Source organism: Plectropomus leopardus, chromosome 1 (assembly GCF_026936395.1).
Source record: "Plectropomus leopardus strain MGB_pleo_1.0 chromosome 1, ASM2693639v1, whole genome shotgun sequence".
Taxonomy (NCBI): Eukaryota; Metazoa; Chordata; class Actinopteri; order Perciformes; family Serranidae; genus Plectropomus; species Plectropomus leopardus.
In genome coordinates this window covers 32,088,804-32,112,765 of record NC_142176.1, presented here as the reverse complement: position 1 = coordinate 32,112,765, position 23,962 = coordinate 32,088,804, and the positions used below count along the sequence as shown (strand labels likewise).

At 39.1% G+C, this 23,962-nt stretch overlaps 1 protein-coding gene across 1 annotated transcript; it reads left to right on the top strand.

Annotated features, from left to right (window-relative positions):
• slc12a4 (solute carrier family 12 member 4) lies at nucleotides 1-23,810 on the top strand. The gene is made up of 24 exons (XM_042516538.2): nucleotides 1-244; nucleotides 10,550-10,647; nucleotides 10,744-10,875; nucleotides 11,258-11,404; nucleotides 11,727-11,781; nucleotides 12,528-12,658; nucleotides 12,784-13,025; nucleotides 13,426-13,640; nucleotides 14,176-14,340; nucleotides 14,662-14,760; nucleotides 14,885-14,942; nucleotides 15,066-15,240; nucleotides 15,556-15,674; nucleotides 16,339-16,437; nucleotides 16,630-16,749; nucleotides 16,953-17,057; nucleotides 18,870-19,038; nucleotides 19,763-19,958; nucleotides 20,178-20,347; nucleotides 20,677-20,808; nucleotides 21,128-21,235; nucleotides 21,447-21,634; nucleotides 21,833-21,966; nucleotides 22,062-23,810. The coding sequence occupies exons 1-24, from the start codon at nucleotides 109-111 to the stop codon at nucleotides 22,151-22,153; spliced, it is 3,285 nt and encodes a 1,094-aa protein (XP_042372472.1). The 5' UTR covers nucleotides 1-108; the 3' UTR covers nucleotides 22,154-23,810.
• Nucleotides 23,811-23,962: the final 152 nt, after the last annotated feature.

Genomic DNA, 23,962 nt, shown 5'->3' with positions numbered 1-23,962 from the left:
TGTAGTGGAATGTAGTTGCCATTAGTGGGAGTTGAGCTGAGGCTGGCTAACAGCTAGCCTGCTATGTTGAGTTGCTGAGCTTGAGACACAGAGGATAGTGATGAAAACATGCCTCACTTTACAGTGGTACCAGTGAAGGATCAAGCTCAGACCAGCTACGACAGTCTTGAGGGGATTAACTGGGTGGATTACAGGGACACTGGACAGGACTATCCTGATCATCAAGACACTGTCAGCTCTGATGGTGAGTCTCAACTAACTTTTTCCTCAGCTCTCTATCGCTCATCTGAGAAACAACATGACTTATTTGGAAGTTTTGAAGTTGACAAATGTGTCTTAAAAGTTGTACTTTTTGAGTAGGACCCAGCCCAGCATGGTAGGGCTTTGCTTTGTCCTGAGAGAGCACTGTGAACAGCTGGTTGTATGGTTACCATGGCAATTCTCCACGGCCAGAAAGCAGTTTTACTACAGCGGGCTGGCCTGTTTTTTGACAGCTCCCTTTGGGTTAAGTTGTAGAAACATTACTTTTATCATTTTGGAGTATTTTTTCCCCTGCCCATGGAAGCCTTTAAAAATAAATTCAGGGACAGATGAGTAACAAAGGGAAAACAATGAAAGGGGTGAGAACCGTGGGGGGAAAGACACAACAGGGGTGGGATTGTGTGAGGGGGGGCCGGGACCGCCGCAACAAGAAAAAAGGCCTCAAGTGCTTTCTTGCACAAAAGATGGAGCTCTCTTTGTGCCAGGGGAGGATTTCCTTTTATACAGATTGGCTGCTCAACAACACAGGAGCAGATTTCTCCCTCCTCGCTTCTATGTCGCAGCTTGTCTCTCACTGTCATTCACTTGTTTCTCCACTGTATCAGCATGGAAAGGGAGGGGGCAGTCCCAGACAGAAGAGAAGGGAGAGGAGTAAGGAGTTTGTTGCCGCTGGGAAGGATTATGTGAGAGCAGCGCTGATTTGTGTGCACTGAAAGAGTGAATCAACTGGGGGAGCAGGGTTTTTTAATAAAAGACACAAATGGGTGCGGCCTGCCAGTGAAGCACCCACGCTTTACCAAGCGCCCGAAAGGCCAGACTGGGCACAAACCCACAAACCGGCTGGCCTCCCACTTACATTATGTCTTCATTATGATGTCATGCTTAACTTTGAACTCCCTGCAACTGAATAACATTGGAAAAAAGAGTTCAAGCTTAAAGACTCATCTATGTAGTGAGTGAACATCCAGTGTGTACACAAGGATGAAATGCATTTCTGTGCTCGTGCATAAATGTTTGAGTGCATGGGTATGAATTTGCAAGAAAACTAGCCGTGGAGATGAGATGATCTCGAGCAGGCTGATATTTGAAGCATGACAAAAGCACATGGTGACCTAGTTTATTTATTTCTGGAATGCATGGAAGTTGCCCTTGAGAGCCATTCTTGCAAGTCAATAAACTTATAAGATAACAGTGATTAAAATGTTAAAAGTAGTGGCTCCAATGCTGTCTGAGCAGAACTCTGTACTCTGCCCCTACGAAAGGTTTTGATGATAGAGGAAAAAGCAGATGTCCTGAAATAACCCTCAGAGTTTCAGGGGTGAGTTTCGCACATGCTTTTCACAGTCTCCCTTGTCTTCCTGTTGTCATAATTCACTCTAAGTTACCCGAGGAAAGCTTCCTGAAGCCTGAGAACTAAAACAACAACCATTTAACTTAGTGGGTAGGATGACTATATGCAGGACATGGTCAAAATGACGAGAAGAAGGAAGTGGGACTGATGAATGATGAGTATGTTACAAATAAGTTTCAAGCATGTGTGGGAACTAAACAGTAACAGCTATTAAAGTTAATGTATGAATGCATTTTGTGGCATCTCTGCTATGTTCTTGTGAGAGTTGTTTGAGCACCATACAGGACTTATATTTAAACATAAGTTCAGAAAATTCAGTTTACAGTTTTACATGCAGCATTATAACAAACTGTAATTTAGCAGTAAAAAGTTGGGTGGAAACAAATTTGCTGTGGTAAAACCATCTAGAAGATACCGGGTGATTTCATCATGGGAGTGGTGGGCCTGGGTATGCTACATGTTGTATGTCTTAGCTACAGTGTGATGTGTGCAGCATGGAGGAAGTGACACAGTGCAGAGTCTGTTCCAGCCTGTGAACTCAGCTCTGTTAAACCCAGGACAGGGCTAACACTGTGATCATTGTAACAGTGCTCTACTCCTGTGCAAGAGCAACCACCCTTAAACAGCCTTCACTTTACAGGGAGGAAAGTTTGTGGCTGAGACTTGCTCTTCTTAGTTTGTCTGTGCTGTTTAACCAAGCTTGTCCACAGCAAAGATGGCATCCTATCATGCTAGTTTGCTTCATTTTGTAGTTTGTAAAACTCAGAGGGAAACAAAAGATCCAATCTTTTAAAATCACTGTCAAGTTTCTGTAATGGGGAGGGCTTACAATTCCAGGAAGGAAGAAACATTTGTGGAAATATATGGCAGTACTGTTTTGTTCATTTTCTGCCTGTGTACCTGCATCTCTGAGTTTGTAATATCATTTCTAATTCATTATCTGTTTGTTGTGACATAAAAACCTTTTTAAAGGTCCAGTGTTTAGGATTTAGGGGGATATATGGACAGAAATGAAGTATGATATGATAAGTATGTTTATAAAGTGAACAATCACCTGAAAATAAAAACTGCTGTGTTTTTGTTACCTATGAATAAGCTGTTTACATAGGAAGCAGGTACTGGACTATGGAGTTCACCATATTGCACTGCCATGTTACTATAATAACTCACCCCATTTGCATTTTTGCATTTTTCGTCTGGTTAACAGACCCTCTTCGACAAACTGTGTTAGGAAAACACTTATTTTTTAAACATCAGCTGGTCTATTTTGGACAGCAGAAGACCTATGTAGATGATTCAGCTTCTGGTAAAAATCTCTTGACCAATGAACATTGAAATAATTCTAATCTGGAGAAGTTACAGCTAGTAGGATCTGTAATCCTAACCGCTAGATGCCACCAAATCCCTGAAATCTTTAACACTTTGGTACAGCATGCAGAGATTGTAGGAGTATTAGAATATATGAAATGAGGCAACAAGTCATTTCACATGAACTAAAGAAAGCCAGTGTGTTAAAGTTTGATGTAACTAATGACCCATCAAAGACATTTGATCTATAAACCTACAATTAACTTTTCTTTTTCCAATAAACAATTTAATTAGTGAAAACTCTATTTTTTCATTGTTAGTGGAAAGAAAAAATGTGCAGGTGTGTTTGGGTAAGTAATGTAATCATGTAGTGCAAATTTCTCCTTTGCTTGTATTGGCCTCAAACGTAACAGGTGCTGAGATGAATAGGAGAATGCTGTTTGCATGCTCCCTCTCTAATTCAGGAGAACTGGATGACCATTCCTGTCTTGCTGTCCAGCATGCCGCTTTAGATAGCCGTTGAGAGTTAAACAGACTGTGGTTGAGCAGAAATGCGAGGCTGATGACAGAGTTAGAACATATTCACACACACACACACACACACACACACACACACACACACACACACACACACACACACACACACACTTGTGCACAGCTCTTAACAACTCTGAGTTTGTCTTTGTCATAGGCCTACTCTAGATAGCATAGATGATAAAGAAGATCATGTTTAATTAAATTATTGGTCACACATCGTTTCCTATGATGCAATGGTCTTGCCATCCAATCATCTGCCACCTTTGTTCTATCTCCTCATTCACATCAAAGTGACAACAGGGTCAGCAGAGCAGCTCAGATGTTGTTTTCCAGTATGTAGCTCCAGTTCTTCCTCAGGACCTCTTACCAACCAAATGCATTCAGTGTGTCCTGGGTCTTCCCTATTTTGTGATTGTGACTGGACAAAACTGTTGAAAGAAATGAATGAATGGAAAAAAACATCCACACAGTCAAATGTGTATTAACAAAAAATCTTTAGAATGAGCAAGCTTTTGAACAGAGACATTCTTCAAGACATGATCAGCTGACAAGTGAACATATGAGAGGGAGTCTGATACAATGTGAGCAGTTTTTTTTTTTTTTTTGACGAAGCTGTTTACAAGATAAGAGCATGGAAATATTGCTTTCATGGTAGCAGGCCAATTCTAGCAATTCAAATTCAGTAGGCTTGAGTGTTTTTTCAAGTTCTTCAGTCAGACAAAGGTTTGTTTTTGGTATTGAACAGGGAATCGTAACCGGAGAAGTAACTTCACGCTAAGCAGCAACAGGGTGTGACTTAATTGCATTTCCAGAGGCCTGGACAGCAGCTAAATGTATGATATTCTGTCCGTCTTGAGTTTTATTTTGAAACATAAAAGTATGAGTGCCAAGAGATATAAAAACTAACAGTGTCTGAATGTGTTAATTCAGTAAATATTTTTATTAGCTACAGTGGAATTAGTGGACCCCATAACCTGGGCTGATAACTGACATTGCAAGAACTCATGTATTAGTATGGCATGTGATTTTTGAATATGGATAACACCTACATACACTTTCTTATCGCTTAAGTAGGTTGTTGCTTCACATTTCCCTTCATTCATTTACAAGCAAAAGCTGTCAGCCAGGTTGCAATACATTAGTGTTAATGGGAGCTTATTCACTATTTTTCCCAATCTCATCAGTGGACATGACAGTGTTATTGTGCAAGTTCTGATAGGGATAAACGCCGCTTACCTACACGGTAGTGTGCCATTTACAGTATTAACATACAGTGTGTCAATAAAGTAGATAATTCATCTGCACCATAGACTGTACCATAGTCCATAATCTGTACATGTAACATTTGCCCAAAGCAGACATTACAAGTATGGATTTTGTGTGCAGCAAATGCACAGATACCACTTCATTAAGGCATGAAACCATTTTATAAAGACACTGCAGTGGACAATTGTTTTGTACATACCACACTTTGAGTTTGCTTAGTCAGTAGTTCTACACCCATTGACGTACCCATTTTGTAAATTTGTGTCCTTTTTAAAGTCTATTGTACGATGCACCTCTTCCCACCCACCTTTACCCCCTGAGGTAATCAGGCTGAACTGCTGTCCTTTTTCTCATCATTAGCACACATCAAAGCTAATGTGTTTTGCTGTATGGCTCAGCAGGTTAGCATTCCATTGCTCAGTTCAGATGCTGCTCTGCATGAAACTCAGCCGTTACAGCTATCATTGGCCTATCACCACAGCATAATTCTAAAAGTACAATGCAAGAAACATCTTTATATAAGCTAAAAGCAATTTTTGAAAAAGAAAATAATTTACGTCTTTAAAATTGGATTGCCTGGCATCATGTTTTTGGAAAATGTCTACCCACCACATTGCATTTTCATGACCAACATGACAGAATATGCTGAAATATATAATGCAGGTCTTTAAAGGGAGATTGGGGTAACTATATGCCTACCTAACAATACATGCAAATAACATTTATGTGTAATTTAGGTTATTTCATTGGATTAAGATTGGATTTTACATTGCATTGTGGGATGTTGAGGAAGCTGTCAATCAGTAAATGATCAATATGAAAATGATGGCAATGTAGGTTTCCAAAATGATGTAGTTCTTATTAGATATATTTAAGCCGAATTTCACGTGGCATGCACCAGTTATAAGATGTTATTTGCAACTATGAAAAATACCATACAGTACAATGTTGAATCCTGCCTCCACAGGGCTGCACCACACTGTAACTAACATAATGTTTGCCAACTGGGTTAGCTCTGTACTGTAGACAAATGCAAACACATGATGACCCGACTGGACTTTGTTAGATTTTGGACCTCCGTAACCTCTGTAGTGGAAGTTAGGTCACGGATGTTGCTGGACTGGTTTCTACATAGCAGGACTCCAGATAAGTCATGTCAGGTTGTAGCTCAGTCTTTGGAATGGTTGCTTAAACACTATTTCCCCCTCACGCAGTCTGTTGGAAAAAGCAAAGCTGGTAGAGTGCAGACAGTAAAGAGGTCAGAGTGGCTCTGAGTATTTGGAGGATCATTTTACAGGCCCAGAAACAAGAACAATGAGCTGAATGCAGTGCAAAATAGAGAACAAGTTTATCCTTTAAGAATTTGAGCCTCTGTCATGCAGTAGTTGTATCATATTTACCCAACCCAGTTTCATATTTACATCTAGCTAAGAATAACACACATTGTAAAAAAGCAGCAGGAGTGATGAAAAAAGAAAAATTGAGCAAAGGACACGCAGATACAGTCTCTTTCACTGTCTCTTTTATACCCATACTTACACTAACACATACAGCCTCCAAACACATAATCAGCATTCCTGCCAACTAACTGTACAAAGTAGAGTTAGCTGTATTACTTCTCTCCCTCACAGTGTTAAGTCCTAAGTGTTTATTAAAGAGGAAGTTTAGCAAAGAGGCTTTTTCAAACCCTAAGTAGCTAATGGACAAGGATATTGTTTTCCATGACTAATCGGCTTAAAAAAGTGCACTTTCTTTCTTTCTCTAACATTAGTTGTTTGGAAAATGTCCTCTTTAAAGACCACTGTAAAACTCCCATACTCAAAATATCCCACCCAAGTATACTGTGCAGTCTAGATAAAGTAAACAAATGTCCTCTATGGTCAAAAGTTTTTCTTGCAGGAGCTATTTTCTGGAAATGGTTGGACAGACCTATAACAAATCATAAACCATATTGACTTTGTCTTTCAGATTTGCCCCGAGACATTTGTTCTGTTGTGTACTTTTTACTTTGAAAAGACCTGACAACGTAGCATCTTCTCTTGGAAAAAACACAGCACAAATTATACCCAGACACATGGTCAGTCTGTCAAAACATCTGTTGTCGGACTGGAACTACAATTGAATGGTGACAGCCAGGGGCATTGGTAGCTTACATGTCGTCTCTGAAGCCTGCAGAATTTGGCATGTATAAATACAATAGCTCAAATAGTACTTTTAATCTAGGCTAATGAATACAGTGTATGTTTTTTCTTTATATTTGTGTTCAACTTGGTTGCAAGTATAATATTCAGTGCACCCCAACAGCTATACATATCATTTTTGCTGAGAAACCTCTCGATAAAGAGTAAAGAGGTACAGTAGCTTGTTACTAGATAGTTAGTCAGTGGAAAGTAAAAGTCATATCAGCCTGTGCTTAACTTCTTTTTTGATTCACCTTTCTGTTAATTTGTCAGTCCCGCAGCACAGACACTCTTTGATCTCCTGGCAGTGGTGGTGTGGTGTTTCGGTGGGGGCACCGGTGACATGTCGGCACATGCTGCCGTAAAGCCTCTGTGCTGCTCTGTGCACACAGCATGACTCTTGTGTGCCTTCATAACAAACCAGTTAATCTTTAATCTTTGTAATTCGGCATTTAATGTGAGGTTATTAAAAAGAGACCCCCACTGTCTCGTCATCCCTATCGTTAAAAATACCTTTGTTTTTCTGGTCCAACAAGTGGAGTGAGTGAGAAGCTGAACTATTTTAGGTTTGGTATTGTGAGGAAAGTCATGTGGAACACAGTGTTTGGAGCAGCACTGATTAAGTAACAGTTCTTGCACATCAGAACATATTTCACTATATAGCAGATGGTGGAGCAACATCCATCTGAATTGCTTCAAAAATGCTAGATGTCTTTTTAAATTAATTAAGGCCTCTATCCCAACTGCAGTAGTCTCCCCCCATTGCTTTTTTGAACACAAATGCTTAACCCCAAACCACTGACAGCATGATGACACTAGAGGACAGTGTTGTTACTGTTTTTACTCTCATCTCTTTCCAGGCATCGCTGTGCTCCAGCTGTGTAATGTTAGAGTTTGGAACAAGGTTATGAGACAATAGGCCCCTGGGCACAGACATGCAGAAGTCCCCACCACCTCACATAGGAACAGGATACACTGATTTTGTACTTATTTAGCCTTTTTTATGTTGTTTTGAGTCTCTGTAGTTGTTGTGCATCTCTCTGTTTGCTTTGGTGGTAACTCTGTTTAGTTGTCCTGTGTCTGTGGATGTTTTGCCCCTTTTTGAGATAATTTTAAGTCTTTTATTTTTATTATTATTTGCTTTGTATCTCTTTGTAGTCTTATATCTTCATGTTCATTTTGAGTCTCTGTAGTTGCTTCGCATCTCTTTTTTGTCATTTTGTGTCTCTTTGTGGTTATTTTGTGTCTATATCTACAGTAGATGCTAATCTCCTTTTAGATTTTTTTTGCATCTCTGTGTAGTTTTATTTGTTCATTTTGTTTTCCTCGTGATATTTTTGTCTCTTTAAGTTACATTTTGCAGGTGAAGGTCAAGGGGAGCCCTTACACTTACCCTGATGCTGACTTAAGAGAAGTGCAAAAATAAGGAAACTTTGTTTAATTCCAGAAATCAAAGGGTGCAAACAAAATAAGTTGAGAGTATAATTCTACAGACATGTAGGTGCAAGGCTACCAAAAAACTGTATGAGAAAAAAAGTTACTTTTTGTTACTTTTTTCCTCCATACATACAAAATAAGAAAAAAATATGGATAAGAACAAAAATAACTTCCTACATGAGGCCCACTGTTTTGCTTATTGCATAAAATGTGACTGACACTGAACATCAGTACAATGTAGGAATACAGACACTGTCATACTCCACTTCTCTCAGCTACCTGCAGCCCAACCCATGGTTATGAGCAGACATGTGCTGTGCATGTGTGTGTTAGTCAGTGAGTTATCACTGTACCCTCCTTTCCCCACCTCTCAGCCCCCTAAGCGTGCACCATGTATTAGATCAGGCCCCCGAATGAGTATTCATCCTGGGTGACCGGGTGTCCTGGATAGTAATCGACTGTTCTCCTAGCGAGAGCACAGAGTACTCTGCTGCAGTCTGCACACAGCTCATAACTATGCTGACCCACAGTGATACTAGCAGCAGTTGGACTCAGAGCACAGGTGAGTGAAGACCAGCACTGAAGCTTAACCAACTCACTCACAACAAAGCTGGTATATTTTCAACACTTATGAGATTATTGTTTCTATTTCATGCCCACTTGGTAAGTTGGCAGACTTTTTGTTGCAGGCTTAATATGGGTTTTGAGATGTGGCTGTTAAAAGTTTACATGCTCTAATAACCCAAGGTTAGGTAATTTCAAGGTAATGAGGTGTGTGCACGCATGTGAATGTGTGTGTGTGTGTGTGTGTCTGTGTGTGTGTGATAACGTTTGCAGTGCTACTTTGCGTGCAATAATTGCCCCAGGCACTGTGCTCTGCTTCTCTGCTTGATTCTTTCCTTCAAAAGCAGAAGTTAATGAGAGTAAAATCTAATTATATGCCTGTTTATCACCTTGACTTTGCTTTGTTGGTCTGTGTTACATTTGGCCTTTCACTGCAGCTTCGCTGCATGAGTTGTGTTTCTGAAGTTCACTTCTATGTGGAGATTATTAAGATGTGTAAATCATAATTAATAGTGACAGTTCAAAGCTAACTGAAAATTGAAAAGGATTGCCATGGAAAATAGTGCTCCGCTGTTTTTTTTTTGTTTTTTTTTAATCTCAGTAATGCCACAATTCACAGTCTTTGAAACCTTTTACTAGTTACAATAGTTACAAATACAGTTTGTTTCTAAAAAGTGATTTTGTTTTATTTTTTTATGCAAATTGGTGATACTGATGAAAACCACAACTGTTTTATTGTTTATCCATTAATGACTATTCATCTCTAATTAACTTAAAACTTATACAATGTAATGCCACAATTTTACCAACTACCACATGTAAGACAACCATTGTGGCTGCAATTATGACTCTTTTGATCGTAGGTCCACTGTCGTTTCAATTTATTTTAAGTTGTCTATAACGTAAACTAAAACTGACACATCATTAAACTGTAAATTATTCATTTTTAAAATTATTAAATAGATTTTTAATAGTATCTTATATAAGAAATTGAAGTGAGCATTACTTTGAATCAGTACGGACACAAAAGTCTGAATGTTATAGTAAATAAGCATTACCTTAAGTTCTGTTGTGTAGGATTTAGTGGCAGACAGCAGTGAGGATGCAGGATTGAAAATTCTCCCGTGTGCCAAGAATTTAGGAGAACTACAGTGGCTGACATGAAAATGTGAAAATGCTAAAATGCTCATAGCCCTATCTAGAGCCAGTGTCTGATTTGTCCACTCTAGGTTACAGTAGAAACATAACCACATGGTGGAGCCTGTGGACAGGACCTGCTCCATATGTAGACATTAGTGGCTAAAGTAATGAAAACACAACAATTCTTTTTTCTTTTTTTTCAGGAGATTATAGATTAATGAAAACATAGTCATAAATATAATATATAATGTCTACCAATAGATGTTCCTTAGTCCTACACACTGGACTAACAAGATGATGCATATATTATTGCAGGTTTAACAAACTTTCATAGAAATCAGTGAAGCACATTGACTTGATGTTGCAGTTTAGGTATTACCACAATGTCTTCAATATATCTGAACAACAATATTTGCCTGATTTATTGACAGGGGAATGTATATTTGTTTGACCCTTATATCTCAAATTGTATATATTTATAAGCCATTTTCCCTCTCTCCTACAGGACATGGGAATCATAAAGAAGACAGTCCATTTCTCAACAGTGCTGATGCTGCCAGCAAGAGGAATGACTACTATGACAGGAATCTGGCTTTGTTTGAGGTGTGCTTTATTTTATTTTTAAACTTTTCAATATTTCAGATTATAGCCTGATACCAAAGTCATTTATTTACCCTCTGTCCCCTTTGTCTGCTCCAGGAGGAGCTTGACATACGGCCGAAGGTTTCCTCTCTGCTCAGCCGCTTGGTCAGCTACACCAACATCACCCAGGGAGCCAAAGAGCATGAAGAGGAGGAGAGCGCTGAGACCTCACGTAGGAAGACCCCCAAGGTCAGTAGTTCCGGGTAGAGTAGAGGAACACTATGCCTTTTTAGTTGTTTTTTTTTTAAATAATTGTGCATACACAGTCTTTGCAGGTTTAGAAACAGTATCCTCCACCCCTGGCTCTTTCCCTGGCTCTCTATCCAAGTTCTAGTTTTGTATTAGGAGTTGTTGATTGATTGCTTATGCCTTTGCACGTTTCGCAGTCAGACTGTAGCTGTGTAAGACCTGGATACATGCAAAGAGCTGATAACATGATTGAATGACCTTTAAAAAGTGCATCAATCAATACAAATGATCGATACACTTGTTTCCTGAAATGTCACAGTCAATATTCTCCCCTTTCTCTCTTTGTTCCCTCCCTCCTTCTCTCCCTCTTTCTCTCTATCAGTCTCCCAACATGGGCACTCTGATGGGAGTCTACCTGCCGTGCCTGCAGAACATCTTTGGTGTCATTCTTTTCCTCCGACTGACGTGGATTGTTGGGATGGCAGGCATCATGCAGTCCCTCCTGATCGTCCTCATGTGCTGCTCGTGTGTTAGTATGAGCACACACACACACACACACACACACACACACACACACACACACACACACACACACACACACACACACACACACACACACAGAGTACTGTACACTGACACACGTAGACACAAAGCGGGCCAGTTTCTGTTGCTAAACCAGTCAATAAAATCCACATGGTTACATCAGCAACAGGAATTTGCTCTCTTAGATGGGCACTGTGTCAGTTTCAGTGGTCAATTTGATCATTTTTATATTAGCCCCCACAAGGTGCCATGATGGTTGTGTGTGTGTCCTTTTCCGTATTAATCATATTTTCCCATTTCCTCTCCAGACAATGCTCACAGCCATATCAATGAGTGCCATTGCAACTAATGGGGTTGTTCCAGGTAAGACTTTGAACCTTGTCACTCTGTTGTGTTTAAATAAGATTCTGTAAAATAGTTTAAAACTTAACATTATCCAATAATTATTGCTTTGAGCCATGAATAGATTACTAATTGGGCCTACCTGAGGAAGCTCTTGGGGCCCAATGTGTCAGGGACCCCCCTGGTTACCTGCATAATGTCATTCAAACTAACACGTACTGACCAGGTTGAGACACAAAACAACCATAATGAGACACAAAATGATAAAAAAGACACAAAACGACGACAAAAAACACAAAATAATCACTGACCAACAAGGACAATTTTTTTTTTAAAAAGAGACACACACAAAAAACAGGAAGAGACAAAATGACTAAAATGAAACACAAATGATAAAAATAAAAAGACTCCACAAAACAATCACAAAGAGGCACGAAATGCACAAGGGACACAAACTGACCAAAAAGACACATTCTTACCTCAAAAATACACAAAGAGATGAATAACGACTGCAAAGATATGCAAAGCCAACACATTTTGTTTGTCTTGCTCCTATGTTGGAGAGGTAGTGGGGCCTTTTGCACATCTGTGCCAAGGAGGCCTTCTGTCTCATAATCAGCTCATGCTCTGAGCAGATGTAGAAGTAAAATTCTTCATTCCATATTTTTCCACTTGGGGGCAGTAGAAATGTACTATTACTTTCACTGCATACAGACTGTGGGCTTTTCATTGCTTTCTGTATGTAACACTTTGTTTCCCTGTTGTAGCTGGAGGGGCATACTTCATGATTTCCCGCTCCCTCGGCCCTGAGTTTGGAGGAGCTGTGGGTCTGTGCTTCTACTTGGGCACCACGTTTGCTTCTGCCATGTACATACTGGGGGCCATCGAAATCTTCCTGGTCAGTTTGCTAAAAATATTATTGGGATGTTACATTTTAGCTCTTTTTTTTTATGCCAGGATACGATACAATTCCTAAAAACTATCAGCCATTACATGCCCCTGTTGCTATTTTTTTCTCCTTAGAAATATCTGGTCCCCCAAGCGGCCATCTTTCATGCCACAGACCCCCTCGGGAGTGATAGCGCCATGCTGAACAATATGCGAGTCTACGGCTCAATCTGCCTCAGCCTGATGGCTGTGGTGGTTTTTGTAGGAGTCAAATATGTCAACAAACTGGCCTCTCTTTTCCTGGCCTGCGTCATCATCTCAATTGTCTCTATCTATGCTGGAGCATTCAAATCCTTGACTCATCCCCCAGAATTCCCGTAAGTCTTTAGAGAGGGTTTGCTATGATAAACATGTGTTTGAACAGAAAGTAGTGTAAACTATGGGGACCTTAGCAGGTTGTGGTTTTCATGAGGGAGAGAGTGCTAATTTAGTGTGGTGTGGATTTCACATTTAGAAATGTTTCACATTTCTTGTTCTTGTTCTTGTTCTTCTATTTCTTCTTCTTCATTATCTTCTTCTTGCAGTTTTACTTTTCAGTCATATACTTGGACTGTAATTGACCTACTAATAGTTGAATTAACTTTTGGTCATAATGATAAAGAAGACATTTAGAATGAAGACCAGACTGAGAAAGATGATGATGACAAAGATAGTGTTGGAAATAAGGAAGACTAAAACAGTTCTCACTTTATGTCTGTCCATGTTATTATACTGTAGGATCTGTATGCTGGGAAACAGGACGCTGGTCAGAGATCGCTTCGATGTGTGTGCTAAGACTGTGACAAAGGGCAACGTCACAGTACCCAGTCAGCTGTGGGAAAGGTTCTGTGTGCAGGGGAACATGAGCAGTGCTCAGTGTGATGACTACTTCCTTCAGAACAATGTCACAGAGATACAGGGTATCCCGGGACTGGGCAGTGGGATTATTCGAGGTAAATTTATCATCAGGTAACCAGGGATTAAAGTATACAGCATCAAATTTTGATAAATAATAAAGGTAATGACTGTTACAAGTGTATATATCAATAGTGTAGACGTGCTGATTGAAGAGTGGCATACAGTATTGGGGTGCCACATAGCTCACCTTGTAGAGCAGGCACCCCATGTAGAAAGGCCTATGTCCTCGCTGCAGCAGCTGCGGGTTCAGCTCCACCCTGCGGCCCTTTGCTGCATGTCATACCCTATCTCCCTCGTTCACACTAATAGCTGTGCGATCAAATAAAGGCAACAGACAATAAAAAAATCTTAAAAAAGAGTGGAGTACAGTGTTGGTTTTCCCAGTCAGTGCCAAATTGCACTTTGCAAATTATGCTACAAATCTAAAGTTGAGAATCAATATGTTCTTTTCCATCAGAATATTCTAACACTTTATTATGAAACGTCCTGCCTCATGATTAACACACAAAACTGATAGGATGTCACGCTCTTAGTTTGTTGCCAACAATGTATGTCTGTTCTGTGTTATAGAAAACATGTGGGGCAACTACCAACAGAAAGGGGAGATCTTAGAGAAAGAGGGGTTACCGTCAGGCGATGCCCATGGTGCCATGGAGAACTTCGGCATGTATGTGTCAGCAGATATCGCAACATCATTCACACTTTTGGTGGGGATCTTCTTTCCATCTGCCACAGGTATAACAATGATAGAAACCGCAAAAAAAAGTGCTAATATGCCACAAATCTCAGCCTGTTTCTGTAAAACTGTAATAAGATTTTTTTCTTTCATTCTTCTTCTTTTTCTACCTCTCATTCTTCTTCTTAACAAACCATAGAATTCAAAGTGTAATTTGTGCTTTTTTTTTTTACAGAAGTAATTGCAAAAACAAAATCTGCCTTGCAGATGCACAAAAATACAACAGCTTCAAACCTCTCTCTAATCCAGTCAGTAGGTGGCACAGTTAAAGAAGTTTTGCATCTTTTCTGTTATTATCAGCTGTCTATTTCTTCTTGTAGGTATCATGGCAGGCTCCAACAGATCTGGTGATCTCCGTGATGCTCAAAAGTCCATCCCTGTGGGAACTATCTTAGCCATTACCACTACTTCACTTGTTTGTATCCTTATTTTGGAGACTGAACGCAATAAAATCAGCAATCTTTATCGCCTCAAACAGAATTAAAAAATAGATTTGATACACATCTCTGTGCCACCTTGAGCTCCTTGACCTCTTGTATTCAGATTTTACTTCTGTGGTCCTGTTTGGTTCTTGCATCGAAGGAGTAGTCCTAAGGGATAAGTAAGTCTGTTTGTGTAGAAGTTTGCACCATGAAAACATTTTTGTCAAGTAAAATTTAACAATTGAAAAGGAGATAACCTTATCATAAAAGTCAAGTCATATTAAGTCAGCATGTACTTGCAGGTTTGGGGACGCCGTTCGAAAAAACTTGGTGGTGGGAACGCTGTCCTGGCCGTCTCCCTGGGTTATTGTCATTGGCTCCTTCTTCTCTACAGTTGGGGCAGGCCTGCAGTCCCTCACTGGAGCTCCCAGACTCCTTCAGGCCATTGCCAAGGACAACATCATTCCTTTCCTCAGGGTGGGACAGTGCACTCTGTCAATGACACATTGTGTAACCAGTTCACATTCTCTAAAAAAAAAAAATGCCATCACTGCAAGCAATAGAAATTGCTGCTAGAGACTTAGAAGACATACAGTCAGAGACACCAGTCTGTTTGTTAGTTCCAAAACTTGATCATTTGAATATTCAGAAATAACCTTTAAATCACATTCAGTATGTTTAGCTGGAAATGTTTGCTAATATTTGACTTGCAAGCTTATTTGAATATGATGCAGTACCAAACGAAGTGATTTGCATTGCTACGTGTGAAGGTTTTGAATTTTTTTTTCTCAGGTGTTTGGTCATGGAAAGAACAATGGAGAGCCTACATGGGCCTTATTACTGACTGGTCTCATAGCAGAGCTGGGCATCCTTATTGCCTCGCTGGATATGGTGGCTCCTATACTTTCCATGTAAGCATTAATATGACATTTGCCAGGTATATGCTTCACATAAATCACACAGTAATTTCTCACAAATTTGTTGTGTACACGAATTTCTTAATTTCCTGTTTGATTAACCCTTTGAAACCAGAGTTAGTGGCTTGATTTCTCTCATAAACATTGGAAGAAGACACTGAGCAACAACAGAAGCAATGACCCAAAAAACTAGTAAGAATTAATAAATTCTCACTAGTTTTTTGGGTCATTTCTACGGGAAATGTATTTGAAAATTTGTAAAACAAAAGCAAACAAAAAAACAACAATGAAACAGGAACAAACACACAAGCAAGACTTGGAAAAAGTGCTTAAAAATGCCAATAATTATGTAGCATAATTTTAAATGTATAATTATGATCCTTATAAATATAATATCTTTTTTTTCCTTTTTTCTGCAGACTTTTCCCCCCCAGCTTTTTAAAAGTAATTTTCCAAATCTACTAATTTATTTCAGTTTGTGGGGCATCTCTAGCCAATTTGCTCAGGGTTCAAGGGTTAAAATATTATGAACAGCATCTGAAAGCAGCACAAGAAAAGTGATGTCACGGTTTTAAAGGGTTAAGGCCAACAATGTTAGACCACAGATTATGCATTATGATCTCCTACAGTTGAAAATTCTTCTGTCTTTATTCAACAGGTTTTTCTTGATGTGCTATCTCTTTGTGAACTTAGCCTGTGCTGTTCAGACTCTTTTACGCACACCCAACTGGAGACCTAGGTTTAGATATTACCACTGGTGAGTACAGGTGAACCTCCTCTCCCTGACTGTCCTGGCTGTTTCAGGCATTCATATCGACAACTATTTGAGTACAAGACCACCATTTGGTTTATGCTCCAGTCACCTTGACCAGTGCATTATACAGACTGTAACAATGCTGTCCTCTGTATCCAGAAAAATGATTTGATGCTTTATGTGTCAAACCCTCAGGGCTCTGTCCTTCCTTGGCATGAGTATGTGTCTGGCTCTAATGTTCATCTCCTCCTGGTATTATGCTATTGTGGCCATGGGGATTGCTGGGATGATCTACAAGTACATTGAGTACCAGGGGTATGTCTGGGGTCTAATTAGTATGTTCACTCAATTTGCAGTCCTATTACAGTGCATTCTTTTATGGTATGGGGTGATAATGGTTGTTGCTCTGTGTTTCTGTCTGATCTCTGCATATTTGTAGTGGATGCTGGTCGACAGCGGGTCACTTAAATTGTCGTCCCTTATGTCTGTTTCTTTTCTCCTTTACTCACAATCAACAGAGCAGAGAAGGAGTGGGGAGATGGTATAAGAGGACTGTCCCTTAGCGCTGCACGATATGCCCTGTTAAGACTAGAGGTCGGACCCCCGCACACCAAGAACTGGAGGTACAGATACAGATACAGAGGCTACTGTGAATGTCTCCCCAAAAACTTCTTTGGACTGCATTTCTCAGGAGCCACAGTGCATGTTGGGATATAATAGATGCTGACACATTTGTGTTCAGTTATGAGAAGACTGCACTGACTATAAATTTAGCAGCATAAAAGATGCCACGCTGTCACTCCTCTAACCGTTTAACAAATAATTTACATTGTTAGCATTTTACCAAAGCCAGTGTTAAATTCTAAAAATGTTGGATTAAAGCGAAGCTGCAAGTTTTTATCAAAATCCTGTCAGTGGCATTTGAGAAACGTGTGGCACCCAGATGGACAAATGTAATAAATAATAGATTCTCTAGCTTCTATAAAAATGGTCCTCCAGAGTGATGATAATGCCAAACAAAATAAGCAACATATGAGAGATTTACACCGGCTGTTATCGATATTGACACTCTATGAGTAAGTACCATCTGTCAAGTATGTATTTAAAACAGTTTCGGTCAGAGGAAAGGTTTCATTTTTCTGATTTATAGCATGCTTCCTGGGCATTTCCAGTAATTTAACTTGTCACTTTGTCCCGTAATTACTGTGATGCTATTCTTCCTCTTTTTCCTTTCACTTTAAATGCAATGACAGTGACACAATAAGTAGTCTTGATAAGTAGGAGTGTTGGAGTGTAGGAAAATCTAAAATGGAAATAAGGCAGCCCAGTTTGCATTGACAACATGATTCTGTGGTCAGAAAATGTATAGACATAACCGTTAAAACTGGGATAGATTAGGTAGACAAGTGAGAGATATTTAGATGTTAAGGTAACAAAAAATGTTGTCTCAGCAGCATTTTTATGACTTTTTTTCAATTGTAGTACATACAGACCTGAATCGAGGCAAACTACTGTAATTTAAAGGGGACATATTGTCAAAAAAACAAAAACAAAATCAGATTTCTGTCTTTTTTATTTTTATACAGCAGATATAAGTGTTTTATAAATACTGTAAAATTATCAAAATGCACAACCCACAGAGAAATGCTGTCTGTATTCAGTCATTGTCCCTTTAAACAAGTTGTCAAAACTTTCAAACTTGGTTTCTTTGTGTTTCCTGTTGGTGATCAAGGAAACTATAAATTATCTTTTATAGTTTACTGGTTGGTGACGATTTGCAGTGTAAGGGAATTACATTAGCTGAGAGGAAATGAACATTGATCCAAAATGTTGCCAAAGCAATTCCAGTGAAACCTTCAATAAGCTGAATCACTACGCAATACAATCATATGGCGCTCAACAAACGCTGCACTAGAATACAGATGTTTCAGCACAGAAGTTTTGAGGAAAATAATGGCTTTTGAACATAAAGCATGTCAACATATTCTTGTAGAAACCCACAATACGCATATGAACCTAAACATGAGCATAATGTGGGATCTTTAAATGCTATAGAAGTAATGCTTTTGTGTGTCCTAGATGTCTCAACAATTTTTTTTTCAGCCACATTTATCCCTGTTTAAAGTTGGACATCCAGATGTGTTTCAACCTGCAAATCACACTGCAAATTACATGTGCTTTACACTGGCACCTTAAATATGCAATTTCAACAAAATCCAATTAGCATTCTCTACCATCTTTCTCCCAATGGCCACTCAGTTAATTTTGTTTTGATAGATGAAAACTAGCATACTTTTATATCTGTGTTGTCTATTCAAATGCATCCAGTGGAAACGATAACGGTTTCTGTTTTTATTACTTAGGTGACACCAGAGAGACATTTTTGATCCAGGCCTTTGTCTCATATTGTCTGCCTTTGACTCTTTGCCCTACAGACCTCAATTGCTTGTTCTGTTAAAGCTGGATGAAGACCTCCATGTGAAATATCCCCGTCTGCTCACCTTTGCCTCACAGCTGAAGGCAGGAAAGGGTCTCACCATTGTTGGCTCTGTCATCCAGGGCAACTTCCTGGACAGCTATGGGGAGATGCAGGCAGCTGAGCAGGTAAATACTAGAAAGAGGTGTATGTATGCTGTACATGCTCCATACAATTCTCCATTGTACTCTGATGCTGACTGTGTTGCAACTAATTGTTACAAATGACCACCTTTTGTAATTTGAAAAGCACAGCCAAGCGAAAACATGCTTCAATGTGAATTTTCAATTTTTGTGACATTTCTTCCTCAGCAACTGTTTTTGAAGCATTTTTCACTTTAATCAAGGGGCATGCCTGTAAACAGCTTGTTGTTGTCACTACAATATGGTGCCAATGAGCCATTTCAGATAAAATAAGGGGCTGGTGCGGCAACATTTTTCATTATACGATGTGTTTGGTAAAAAATTAAACAAGTGAAACAAAGTTTGCTCTTGTTTGTGTGACAACAACTCATGAAATTAATCACACATCCTTGATTCACTTAGTGCTAAGCCAAAATTCATGCATTATGCATCAGGAGGTGTTATTAGAGCTTGTATTATACAGGAGGTAGTGAAAGTAAAACATTATTAATTTAATTTCAGTTGTTGAACAGTTGTTTTGCTATATAAATCCTTATTATGTACATTTTAGGCACGCACTATAATCAGTTCGGACATACAAACTTTTAGATAATTTTCTTTTAAGGCATTATGTATTAATGATGTATGACTGTTTAAAAATGGTTTATCTGCTTTCTCCTTATTGTGATAATGAACTTAAGTTCTGTTCGCCAATATTTTTGCCTGCCAGGCCATTAAGAATATGATGGAGATTGAGCGAGTTAAGGGTTTCTGCCAGATCGTGGTGGCATCTAAGGTGCGGGAAGGTATTGTCCATCTGATCCAGTCCTGTGGTCTGGGGGGCATGAAGCACAACACTGTGGTGATGGGCTGGCCGTATGGCTGGAGACAGAGTGAGGATCCTCGTGCCTGGAAGACTTTTATCAGTAAGAGTCTCACTAAATTTTACTGTTCACACTAACACAACACTTTAAAGGTCCAATCAGTATTGAAAAAACTCATATGAATATACTATTTGAATGTTAAATGCATTCTGTTATTTTCTTATATTCTTTTATCTGGCTTGTAAATAATGTAAGCTGTTACTAAATTCATTTATACTATACAGTTAATATCCATATCTCCATGTTTTCATCTCTACTCAGATACAGTCCGCTGTACCACAGCTGCGCACCTGGCACTGATGGTGCCCAAAAATGTGTCCTTCTACCCGAGCAACCACGAACGCTTCACAGATGGCAACATTGACGTTTGGTGGATCGTTCATGATGGGGGGATGCTAATGCTGCTGCCTTTCCTGCTCAAACTGCACAAAGTAAGATGACAGATATCTTTTATCTGAGTTGTTATCCAATAGGCTACCTTAAAATGTGTCAATAATGTCGATTTACTATTGTGCTCAAAATTATACATATTTCGATAATGTCATTTCATTTACAGTAAAAACAAAACAAACTTGAAATATTGTCTCTCCAAATTCACATGCTGACTCTGAATCTTTGTTTATTTTAGTTGTGTTATTTGAAGCTTTCCTTTTTGAAGATCTTTTATTTTGAACTATGTTTTCTGTGAGCAGTTATTGTCACATTTGATGCTGCACAGGTTGTGACGTGTGGAAATAAAACGGTTGATTTTGCATTTTAGGTTTGGAGGAAATGTAAGATGCGTATCTTCACTGTAGCCCAGATGGACGACAACAGCATCCAGATGAAGAAAGATCTGGCCACGTTCCTTTACCAGCTGAGAATAGAGGCGGAGGTGGAGGTGGTGGAGATGGTGAGAATCCCTCTTACACAAATTTTTAACTTAAATTGTGCCCTGAGGGCAATTTGTTACACAACCACTAGAGCAAAATTCAAGACTTGTTTGAAGCTTTTAATGGCTACAATCTTCTGAGAACAAACTTATCTCAGTAATAACAATTGCAACTGAAACTAGATGCCCATTACAAGATGCCACAGAAATGTTTGTTCCAAAGAAAATTAGTGTTAAACACTTGTTGACGAGAACATGAATTCCTTTACTTCACTCCGTCCATGTTCCACAGACAAATGTTTCAGTACGACTAACCATTAACACAGTGTTTTCAAATTAGCATGACAGCGACATCTCAGCATACACCTATGAGCGAACGTTAATGATGGAGCAGAGATCTCAGATGTTGAGGCAAATGAGGCTGTCCAGTGCAGAAAGACAAAGAGAGGTATGCTTTTTGTGTGTTACATTTATTCCTGAAATATTTTTACAGATCAAAAATAAAATCAAATAATATTCTATGCTTGGTAAATTGCTGAAAAACTTAAGGCAGCTATGTTTTCATATTTAGATTTTTTGAATTGTCACTAATGGTTGTATGTAGCAGTGCAATTTGGGAGTTCAACGTGCTCAACCTGATATTTTAATGACACTTGCAGGCCCAGCTGGTGAAGGACAGGCACTCATTGGTGCGAATGGGGAGTCTATACTCAGATGAAGAAGAAGAGGTGGTGGAGGCTCCTCCAGAGAAGGTCCAGATGACATGGACAAGAGAGAAGGTTGAGGCTGAGAAGCGGAACCGAAACAATGCACCCGAGAACTTCAGAGAACTCATGAGCCTAAAACCGTGAGTCACGTTTTGTTATCTTCAGCATTTTCTTCACAGTCTTTCGTTTAACCAGTACCCTGTAGCATTTAATGCTTAACCTTTGACCTCCTTTTTCCCTCACCTTGTTGTACTTTTCTCTGTTTGACACAGTGATAGCTTGCTTCAAAATAGTCAAATCCATTTCACTCCCTGTTTCTCCCCCTTGCTGCCCTCCAGGGATCAGTCAAATGTGCGGCGAATGCATACAGCTGTGAAGCTGAACGAGGTAATAGTCAACAGGTCCCATGATGCACGATTAGTGCTGCTCAACATGCCAGGGCCACCTCGGAACACAGATGGAGATGAGAACTGTATCCTTTGCCAAAACTATCAAACAAAAAGGGTTCTTGCATAAAATGTGTAGAAGATTGTTTGGCTTGTTGTACATCCTTAATGTGTACCTCAGACATGGAGTTTCTTGAGGTGTTGACTGAAGGCTTGGAAAGAGTGCTGCTGGTCCGAGGCGGAGGTCGGGAGGTCATCACCATCTACTCATGATCAATTATTAGCTACCACACAGGAGCATGTGTCTCATGAGAACACATTACATCTCTGGACATGAGGCAGCACCTGCTGTGTTGCCAGACAGCTTTTGGTAGACACATGTATTTCTTTATTGTGAAGTATGGACTTTTCAGTACAAAGGAAGTTTATTCTATTCTTGTAGAATATTGGGACGCACTAGCGCACATATCCACCTGTACGTTCACGACTCTGCCATTCTTTACAAATGAGATCTGTTATTTTTCTCCCTCAGAAATCAATACTTGTGTGTCAAACACAAACTTTAGACAGCATTTGTTATATATAGGTCACAAATACCTCTTCATATGTGATAACAAACCTGACAATTTGGCAGAAGATCCTGAGTACTACACATAATGGTATTACATTTTTAATAGTATGGCAGATTTTTATTCTGAAACAGCTCTTTGAGTATTTTGGAATCTATATTTATTTATTTATTTTTCAACATTTCCCCACAGAGGCAAAGAAAATGTTTTTTTTTGTGGACGTTGAATACAGTGCTCGACGTTGGTTGTGCTGCTAAGATGGCATGCCAGAGATCATAAAGCAAGTTTTTAAAGAGAGTTATAATTTATGATATTTTGGACTGATATTTGTGTTACTGAAAAATGTTTATGACTGACTTTTGAACTGTTACATTTGTACTTTTCTACAGACCTGAAAAGCTTATCTGCACACAAAAAAGAAGGCTTGATTTACATGTATAATCCTTAAGATTTCAATGAAATCAAACCCACTTTTTGATACTATTTGTGGTCTACATATTTTCTGCAATAGCCATTCAATATATGCACACACTGAATGGCTATTGTAAATGCCTTTCTTTATGGTAGCTTTCATCGTTAGTGGCGGAGTCTGTCATTCCCGCACTGGATTAAAACTTCACATTCTTACAGCATGTATTGTGGTGTATTTCCGAAGAAGTAGCTGCTCATGGAGTGTTTGCTTTAGTATTAAACTGCACTTGCTGTTTCCAAGGTAAACACAGGTGCTGCCAAATCAGGCCAGACTGAAATGTCAAAGAAGAAGAACTTTCACGTCCTGTTTTTTATCTTCCTTTTCCTAAGAAGCTGGGTCTGATCAGTATCGTCAGGCCAGCATACCGTTTAGAGAACAACTGTTTATTTTTATGCTGACTAAATGATCTGTTCAAGCCAAGAGGAGTGAACCATGTGAAAGTGTGCAGTTATTAAAAACTAATCATGCAATGCTAAGAATGCTCCTGGTCCTTTTTTTTGTGAAAAAGTTTGGCACGTATACTCTTTAAATGGAATCGTTATATTGGCAGTATTTTTGTGAAGCCAAAAACATTTTAAAGGAACAACGAGGCTATGCCAATGTGGTTATGTAAAAATCATAAATAATGTGAAATTCATAAACATCAAAATGCAAATTCTTATCAACTTTTTGGGCAATACATGAATCTGAATCTTAATGAGGGAAGTTTTCACACTGTTTCTTTAAGTAACTGCTGATCTAAGTTCAAGATTTTTTTTGGTTATTTCCATGTGAAACAATTTTCTTTTTGGCCAGAGGGCAGAATAGCTCACATAATATGTTTTGTAAAATTCCATAATATCGTGTTATGCTGTATGATTAAATAAAAATAATCTGTTTATTAACTGTTCCCCCTGTACTGTTTTGTTGAAGTGCTTCATAAAAGAACTCTGAGTATAGCATAAATACGATGATTATGCAAAATTGAACATTTAATTGTGACAGACTCAGGGGTTTACCTTTGCCATCAACCTAGTGATCTTGCCTCCTGATCACTGTTCA

Bases quoted from the DNA above. Each gene is read 5' to 3' on its own strand.
- slc12a4 (XM_042516538.2), top strand. From the start codon at position 109: ATGCCTCACTTTACAGTGGTACCAGTGAAGGATCAAGCTCAGACCAGC. The intron at 12,659-12,783 runs GTCAGTTTGCTA...TTTTCTCCTTAG, and splicing joins GGGCCATCGAAATCTTCCTG to AAATATCTGGTCCCCCAAGC. The intron at 19,959-20,177 runs GTAAGAGTCTCA...ATCTCTACTCAG, and splicing joins TGCCTGGAAGACTTTTATCA to ATACAGTCCGCTGTACCACA.